The following is a 9,897-nucleotide window of genomic DNA, read 5'->3' as shown; positions in this document are numbered from 1 at the left end:
TACATATATTTGGTTATTCTAATAATAGAAAAAATATATTTTTTTTTATTTAGCGATTTGTTGTCTTATATACACACACGCACAAAATGAAATATTATTATTACTAATATTTAGGGATGCACCGGTTGACCGGCCATAAATCGTTTTCGTTTTTATCCTGGCCGTTTTTTTTCCGGAAGTGTGCACGCGGGCCGCGGTATTCGATTCATTCAGAAACATGTCACTTGTGTGGATGTTTTTCGAAATCTGTGAGCAGGACGTGAAGATTGCAATCTGCAATCTGTGCTCGCTGAAGTTGCGCGAGCGTACCTGTCCGCGCCCTGCACAAGCGTGGACAGCGAACGTTTGTTCAGCTCAGCTTCTCACGTGATAGATTAAAAAAAAGAAACAGACTCACTTGTGACAAAGCTGAGATGCTTCTTTTTGTAAAAAAAAAAGAGAAAAAAAAAAAAAGAAGCATCTACTTTTGAAAAGCCAAAAATAAAAAGTCTGTTCTGTTAAGAATGATTATTATTTTACATTAAAATGCCTGTTGGCTTACTTTTTTACTTTACTAAAAGCACATGTTTTACTTATTAAACTGTATTTAATTTAATATTTTTTTTATTTATTTAATTTCAGATGTCAGATGCTATTGTTTCAATAGCCAAAGCCAGTTTGGCCTGTTAAATACTAAATAAACATGTTGTTTATGGTGTTTACTTGCATAACTTCTTGTTTTTGAAAAAAATCGGAAATCGGTATCGGAATCAGCCAGCTTGCTTGTAAAAAATCGGCATCGGAATCGGCCATGAAAAATCATGATCAGTGCATCCCTACTAATATTTTTTTTTTTTGGTTATTTAATAATATAAAGATAACATTTATAATATTATTAGTAATAACAGTAATAGTAAATTATTCATCAATATTAATTTTTATATTATTAAATAACACAATAAATAAATACGTTTTATATATTTTTATTATTAATATTTTGTATATTATTATTTGTCTAGTTATTTAATAATATAAAATAACATTTATAATATTAGTAGTAATAGTAACAAAATTACTCCTATTATTTTTGTTATTACTACAATTATACATTTTTAAGTTATATTATTAAATAACAACAAAATAAATAAAGAAATACAGTTATATATATATATATATATCCTGTAGATTGATAGACAAAAATAACCTTTGACGAAGGGAAACCCCCTAAAAGAGACCCTGAAAATCCTACTAACCACATGAGAGCAATAATCTTCACTTACACCACGTCAACCAATCAGATCAGTTTTTCTGCAACTGGGTTCTTTTTATTCCCACCTACGGACCAATCGGCTTCACTGCGCTCTCTACCAATCAGGTCACAGTGGGTTGCAGCTGAAAACGAGATTTAGACAGAAAGAGTGGGACACCAGACTATAATTCACTCCTCTGCGTCTGAGACCCAACAGCCACAATGCCAACGACCCCTAAATATAATCCAGTGGGTCAGCAGCAATGAAAAAAATTGAGGATTTAGAAGAATTACTTCCCGCAAACCCCATAGGCATGCAGAGAACAAGATCTTCAGTCTCCACCCGAGGGGTTTGGGAGGGGGAGAGGGCCGCATTCCCAAAATACCAGGGAAGACCATGAAAGGTTTGCGGCCACGGAGAGCTCGCTCCCCCTTCCCGCCCTGACCTCCGCGTCCCTTCAGAAGAGACTGTTCATTGACCCACAAGACCTCTGAATATGAAGGACACAAACAGCTATTAACCAGCCAGTGCTTACCACGTTCCATAACCAGATCTAAGTGTTTTGTGTGCGTGCATGTGTGAGAAGTTAAAGCCAGAGCTGAACAGTAAGGATTTTTGCTGCGAGTTATAAAGTCAGAATTGCAGGACAAACTCGCAATTGCATGATAAACTCAAAAAATTTGAGTTATAGTTCTGACTTTTCTCGCAATTTTGAATTCTGAAAAATAAAGTCCAATTTTGAGGGGAAAAAAGATATAAACCCACCATTCAGAAAAAAAGTCAATTATGAATATATAGTTTATTTGTCGCAATTCTGCCTTCTTTTCTTAGAATTGTAACATATAAACTCGTAATTGCGAGAAAAAAAGTCAGAAAAGGTCAAAAGTATCTTTTTTTCATTTTTTATTAAGTGGCGGAAAGAGGCTTCAATAGAAACCAATGGCATAAGATGCACTACATGAATTAAAAACGCACTTTCAACCATTCATGATCAATACCTCTAAGGTCCTAAGTCACTCCCGACAATTTGCAACAACATTCAATATGATCACACCAAACCAAATATTTGGGGTTGCAAGCACATAGAAGATTGGCCCAATGAGGCACATGACAGTTCCATCAACTGAACCGAAACTCTCTCACACCGGCCCTAAGACAGCAGCCCAACAGTGTCATGTGAGTTCACCACAATCATAATGAAACTTATAATGAGTTTCAAATGTATATATTTGATTTTGTCTATACAGTGTTTGACTTAGCATATGCATACAATCACATGCATGCAAACTCTTCCAAAGACAAAAAGAGATGGAAAATGCATGTGTGTGAGTGTGTGTGTGTGCTGATCCCCCGTGTCTCCCAGAATGAGGGCAATCTCCATTGCCCTCTAGCCCCTCGGCTGCCACATGAATGAGAAGTATTCATCCTCCAGCTGGCCGTCAGAGCTTTGCGGCCATACGCTGCAGGCATGGGGACCGGGCTTCTGTATCCACGGCCCCAGCCACCCTTTCCTCGGCACAGAGCCGTTTATAGTCCAGCCAGATGACCAGAAATGGGGAGTCATGGTAACACAGAGCGGCCGGCGTATCACGCCATGGCCCCCTTCAGTCTCATTCTTCCCCATGAATAAGAATCTGTACTCGACTGGTGAATATTTCGAGGCGTCCGGCTGAGTCAGTGCGTTTATCTAAGGCAGACAGAGAGTTGATCTGTTAAAGGCGGGACGCTGTGCGCAAGCCGGCCCTTTTTTATTTAAAAAATAAATAAATAAATAACAAAAAAAAAAAAACATCAACTTTGGCATGATTTGGCTCATCCTGTGCTATGTGTACTTTTTGTGATTAGTGATTTGGGAAGGGAATCTGGGAATTTAATGATTCCAGTTCTGATTTGATTCTCGAAACATTCCGACTCCACTCTTAAACAAATTGCTTTTTACTGAATAAAACTATTAAATTATTTTTTTAAAGAAAGAAAAAAAATTACTAACCCCAGACTTTTGACTTTTTGAAAGACTTTTGACTTTGACTTTGAGGTTGTGTCTATTAATTGAACAAATTGTTAAATTAATGCTGTTCCTTTTCTTTTTATTGATCAAAAAATCCTGACAAAATTAACACAGATTTCAAAAAATATTAAGCAGCACAAATGTTTCCAACATAAATAATAAACCAGCATATTAAAATTAAAAGATCATGTGACACTGGAGTACTGGCTGATAAAAAGACTCAGCTTTTCATCACAGAAATAAATTATATTTTAAAGTATAATAAAATAGAAAACCACTTTTTTTAAATTGCAATAATATTTCACTATTTTACATTTTTTTTCTGTATTTTTAATTACATAAATGCAGCCTTGATGAACAGAAAATATATATATATTTTTTTTAAATAAAAAAAACATTAAAATCCTACTGATCCCAAACTTTTGAATGGCAGTGTATCATATGCATAAGTGACCCTGGAGCACAAAACCAGTTATAAGGGTCAATTTTTTTTAATTGAGATTGGGTAATTGAGAATAAATAGGCTTTCCATTGATGTATGGTTTGTTATGATAGAATAATATTTGGCCGAGATACAACTATTTGAAAATGACGAATCTGAGGGTGCAAATTTTGAGAAAATCGCCAAATTAAGTTCTTAGCCATTACTAATCAAAATTACATTTTGATATATTTATAATAGGAAATTTTCAAAATTCCTTCATGGAACATGATCTTTACTTAATATCCTAATGATTTTTGGCATAAAAGAAAATCAGTAATTTTGACCCATACAATGTATGTTTGGCTATTGCTACCAATATACCCATGCTACTTAAGACTGGTTTTGTGGTCCAGAGCCACATAAATGAAACATATGTACATCATATATACATGATTCAAGTCTCACAGTTAGTTGTAAGCTGCGTGTGTTAGTTTTTACACAACGAATCAACTCACTAGTCAACACTGGTTGCACTGTATATGTTGGTAGAAACTAATATATAAGCTAAGTGTATAACAAATGGATTACGGAATATCATTTAGTTCCTGTGCAGACAAACTGCAGGGAAAACATCTTAACATAAATTCTCAACAGCAAGCAAGGGTTAACCAAGAAAACAGACTGGCAGAGACAACTCTTACAAAGAGTGTGCAACAGAACAAACGCTGTCCTCTTTTGTTTAGGGCCTCTCTGTTTTCAACCGGGCTCCTCCCAAGAAAAAGCGTCAAGAGAGAGAGAATGAGAGGCGCGAGAGGGAGAGATGCCGGGTGGGGGAGCGAGCTGCACAACGAACCCCAAAAGACATTTCCATGGATGTCCACTTGTAGCGGGACCCACCCCAAATTCTGGACCTCCATTTTCTCACTCTGCAATCTGGATTCTCACTCAATCATGTCTTCTCCCTAGAGCCTCAACTCCCATTTCCTGTTTTTAAACAGAAAGCCCCTCGGCCAGAGAATCCTATTCAATGGCGTTCTCCTCGCAAGGGCCTGGAAATCGAGCGGACAAGTGGTGTTGCGCACTTTCACAACAGAAGCTGGCCGTCTCCACCCTGACAGTTCAACTGCCCTCCAGTGATGCAGCCATTCTGGCACAAGAATGGCGACTGAGGGATGAAAGAAGAAACATGACACTGTAGGGTGCATGAATGATGGAAACTAAGACAACAAGGTCAGAGATGGGGAGCCGGACATGTTCTGCACTGGTAAACAAAATACTGAGTGAGGTTATCTCATTTAAGAGCTCTGGGCCTTTAGGTGTTAAGTAGGCACCACTTCAAGAGCACTTTATTAAAATCCTTTGGAACATGTCCAGGTTCAGATTCAGGACGTGGTTTCAGAGATATGACACCTGACAGATACATGCATCAGACATATTTATAACAGGACTTAAAGGGACAGTTCACCCAAAAACTACTTTCTTCTGAGGAACACAAAAGTCAATGGGGTCAATCCAAACCTGTACGGATTTCTTTTCTCTGTGGAACCCGAATTAGATCCTTTTTTTAAAAGTGCTTTTCATGTTGTTTCAAAACAATCTGAATACTATCAGGGTTGTTTTGGACCCCATTGATTTTAATAAGACTTTAGTTAGGTTAGACACTTTAATAAATGTGAATCTGGACTACAAAACCGGTCGTTAGTTGCATGGCTATATTTGTAGCAATAGCCAACAAAACATTGTATGGGTCAAAATTATACAATAATGATTTTGGCAATTAAGTAAAATATTTTGTATATTTCCTACCATAAATATATCAAAATGTTTTGATTAGTAATATGCATTGCTAAGAACTTTATTTGGACAACTTTAAAGATAATTTTCTCAATATTTAGATTTTTTCCACCCTCAAATTCTAGATTTTCAAATAGTTGCATCTCGGCCAAATATTGTCCTATCCTAACATACCATTAATCAATGGAAAGCTTCTTTATTCTCAATTTGTCAATCTCAATTTAAAAAAAAATTACCCTTATGACTGTTTTTTTTTTGGTCCTGGGTCACAAATTTACTATAAATAAAAACGAGGCTTTCACATCGTATAAACGTCCTAGATTATGCCATTTTCACAACTCACAAATTTCAAAACTGTTTTACGTTTTTTTAATAGATTGGTATGTTGTAACATTAGGTCTATTTTTGTATGCATAGACACAAATACATTTTTCAAATATCTTCTTTGAGTTCCACAGAACAAAGGAAGTGACAGAGGTTTGGATTGATTCCTGGGTAAACTATCCCTTAAAGCTTACTTTTTGCCACTTTTTATGTAGATATAACAAATATCAGACAGCAAATTGTGAGAAATTGAAGAAGAAACATAATCGGGAGATGTTGCAAGCTAGATTCAAACTCAAATTTCCCTTATAAGCACCAAGGCTCCACATCGACATTCAGTCAGAATGTTTGCTAACTTGTAGGAACGTAGCAAATATCAAAATCTTACGATACAATATCACGATATGAAGTCCACGATACAATATTACCGCAATATTTTGGGGGAAAAATATAAATATGGTACATTTTAAAGTTATTATTCTATCTAATGCACTTTGAGAGTTCAAAATGAAGAGCTCCAACCCATGTTCTTAACTAAGAAACCTTAAGTCAGAAAAAAGTCAGTCAAAGCTTACTTTTTGCCACTTTTATGATGTTGCAAGCTAGATCCAAACTTAAATTTCCCTTATAAGCACCAAGGCTCAACAATCTGACATTCAGTCATCTCACTACAAATCTAGTGAAGTTGTAATCATCTGCCACGAAAATAAAGCATAACTGGTGGCTGTTGCATTCCTAAAAGTGCCCTAAACTCACAGCACATGCAATAAATGAGTTCATTTACTGTGAACTGAGCCTTTCTGAGGCGCGGAAAACACCGGACCATGAGCTGATCGCCTTAATGAAGCGTGCATATTTCAGTTTTAGTTCATTGGACAGATACTGTGCCAAAGCATAATGGCCCAAAACACAACTTTAAAGACCTTTTATGTTAGAATAAGAAGTTCAAATTTATTTTAAAAACACTTTTTGTCCGGAAGACCTATCGTTTTATATTGTCATGTGACCACAATAATATCAAGACTGTTACATCCTTACTAACTGTTAGACATTGTTTTACATAAAACTAAAAAACCTTGACTTGATGTACAGATGTCAAGTGTCGAGGGAGCAACACTTTTACTTGCCAAGTCTTCAGAGATCTGAATATGAATGTGATGTCAACTACTTCCACAACCATCACAAGATTATTACGTCACAGGTCTGCCCATGAGGCGGCTCAAAGAAGTCTATTCAGATTGATTTAGTTTGCTATGTTTAGTTGCATGCTACAACATGAACGGCCGATGTTGTATTTAAATGTTATGTTTGAGTACAATAGTATTGAAGAGAGCTTTTTTCCCCCTCCACACACCTTTACTGTACTGGAAGGTCTGCTTACCAGATGCTGAAACGCAGCAGCAGGCTAGAAACAGGAAAGGAAGACATTCTGCAGAGCGTGCAGCCTTTCAACATCCTGCCAGACTACACGTACGGCCACATACTAGTAGCTGCGTCTCATGGGTAGCAAAAAGCAAAGACCTTTCTGCAGACCAAACAACTCTCTTGAAGCGGACCACTGCACAAAACATGCTATTTAACATGCATATCCGTCTCACGGGTCCAAGATACTGTAAAAAGGGAGTCATCATGTTTTTTGTGTGCCTCATAAATAAGAAATAAGACATGCATGGAGGCAGCTCTCTAAATAAAGGTTTCAAAGGTTTTAATGCGAGTTTCCAGCAACTTGCTTTCTTTCAGATGAGGGTTAGTAAATTATGCATGCTCACCGGGACCATTATATGGCACGAATCTAGGCCACTCACCACTACACTCAACCTCCTGATAACAAAACACACTAAGAAGAGGATTTTACAGATACCCGAAACTCACTCAAATAAAATAATTATACTTTAAAGCGATTGCTCAGTTTCTCCCACAACTTCCTGTCTATGCTGTATTTTGAAAAAAAGTGGTGAAAAGTAATAAAAAATAAAGTTTTAAATTCATCCTCAAGGCATTCCAAACCTGTTTGTCTATTTTTTCTGCAAAAACCAGAAGAAAACATTTTTATAAATTTGACCGTGGACCGCAGAACCAGTCATATTGGTCAATTTTCTGAAATTGAGATTTATACATCATCTAAAAGTTGAATAAATGAGCTAAGATAAGACAGTATTTGGTTGAGATGCAACTATTGGAAAATCTGGAATCTGAGGGTGCAAAAAAAATCTAAATATACCCAAAAGTTGTCCAAATGAAGTTCTTAGCAATGCATTTTACTATTTAAAAATTAAGTTTAGACATATTTATGGTTTTTGATATAATTTACAAATATCTTCATGGAACATGATCTTTACTTAATATCCTAATGATTTTTGGCTAAACGAAAAATTGATCATTTTGACCCATACTATGTATTTTTGGCTATTGCTACGAATACAGTAGTCAACATTCGAAGTGGATCAAAACCTTTCATCAAATTTGTCCTAAAACCAAAAAGAATACCTGTTCTTATCTTAGGACAACTTTTGATGAACTTTTTTGATCCACTTCGAATGTTGACTACTGTATATCTGTGCTACTTAGGACTGGTTCTGTGATCAAAGGACACTAAAGTGTTTTTGACAAAAAATAATGACAAATCTGTCATCATTTAACATTTAACCTAAAAGGGTTAAGAAAGAAACTTTTGCAAAATGTCCTGGTAGCTCTTTTTTAAGCATGGTGGCTAATGATGGATTGTGACTGAAGATGCCATGTCAAATGAAGCAAAATAGTTTATACTGAAGCCTTTTTTCTCACAAAAAACTTGAATGACTTGCAATATAGGCCACAACCCACGTGGAACATTTTATGATGCTTTCATTGTGAGTTTAGCTTGACATTTTCAGTCACTATTCATTGCCGTTGCATGGTCCAACCACGACATTGTCTTTTTGTGTTTTGCAAAACAATTAAATTCATACAAGTTCAGAAAGACAAAACCCTGACTGAATTTTGCCTTAATGGGAAACATTCTTTAATAACGCAGCATCCTGGAGGCTGAAGCACTGCTATGATTCATAAACAACAACAAAAACATAAGCTGTGTCAAAGCCTGGCATTTTGTGCATCAAAGATGCTAGGTTTAGGCTATGCTGCATGTTATTGATGTTTGTTGGCATGTATTTGTGCAGATTTTGCTTTACTATTCCTCTCTACAGACTCATATGGGACAAAACAGCAGGCTGCTACATGACAATCACTGGTGGCAAAGGTTACAGTGATAAATCCCTATTAGAACAGTCACACCCTGGCAAAACAACAAAATAATACCCGCTGGCAAACTTCTTATCAATCGTGTAAAAGGGCAATTAGACAGTCCGCGCTTCGGGCAACTTCGTTCGGGCTCGGCTTTCGAGTTCGGGACTCGAGAACCAGAGGCCTGGGACATCCGCGGCTGATAGTAGCTCGCCCATCCCGGGCCGGAATCAGCTGCTGTGTTGAGGCTGCGTCCCTCTCCCTTCGCCTTCCGCCGTGTTTACCGTGAATAAACCGCGACTAATACACTCCAATCTAACAGATCAGGAGGAGGAGGAGGGGAAGAGGAGGAGGAAGAATCGCTTGCTGTGTGTGTGTCTCTCTCTTACCTCTCTTATCGAGATCGTAGCCAACTACCACGAAGTAATCGGCGAGCCTGGCCATCTTATCGAGATCACGGCGACAGGCCTCGGGGGTGACTGTAGTCTTTCCACAGGCAGAAGATATTCCGATCACATTGTGAAGGCAGCGGCGACAGCAGCATCCCTCCAGCAGCAGCCCGCCGCCATACTGTCGCTGTGAGTGTGCCGTGCCCTGACAGCGCTCTGCGCATGCGCACTGAGCTCAGCCGCGGCAGGGAGGGGCGCGCAGTCAGAGAATGTTGCGTGGTCATTCACAAGATACACTAGAAAAAAAAAATGCTACAATTAAAAAATTACTATACTGTATAATAACATTTAAAAAAAAGTGCATGTAAAAAGTAAATTATAATTAATTTTTCAAAATTGAGATGTAGCCTATACAGCATATGAAAGTTGAATAAATAAGCTTTACACTGATGTATAGTTTGTTATGTGAACGAGATGGAATCTGAGGGTGCAAAAAATCTAAATATT

The 9,897-nt window shown here is 37.3% G+C and overlaps 1 protein-coding gene across 1 annotated transcript in view; it reads right to left on the bottom strand.

The window, feature by feature from the left end:
- Nucleotides 1-9,608, bottom strand: part of sbf1 (SET binding factor 1) — a 72,922-nt gene extending 63,314 nt beyond the window's left edge. Inside the window, exon 1 of the mRNA XM_073837714.1 lies at nucleotides 9,391-9,608. Within this exon, the coding sequence (XP_073693815.1) occupies nucleotides 9,391-9,445 (55 nt within the window). The 5' untranslated portion in view covers nucleotides 9,446-9,608. The remainder of the gene's footprint in view (nucleotides 1-9,390) is intronic.
- Nucleotides 9,609-9,897: the final 289 nt, after the last annotated feature.

Source organism: Garra rufa, chromosome 4, assembly GCF_049309525.1.
Source record: "Garra rufa chromosome 4, GarRuf1.0, whole genome shotgun sequence".
Classification (NCBI taxonomy): Eukaryota; Metazoa; Chordata; class Actinopteri; order Cypriniformes; family Cyprinidae; genus Garra; species Garra rufa.
The sequence above is the reverse complement of the archived record's forward strand: the minus strand, read 5'-3'. Positions and strand labels throughout refer to the sequence as shown.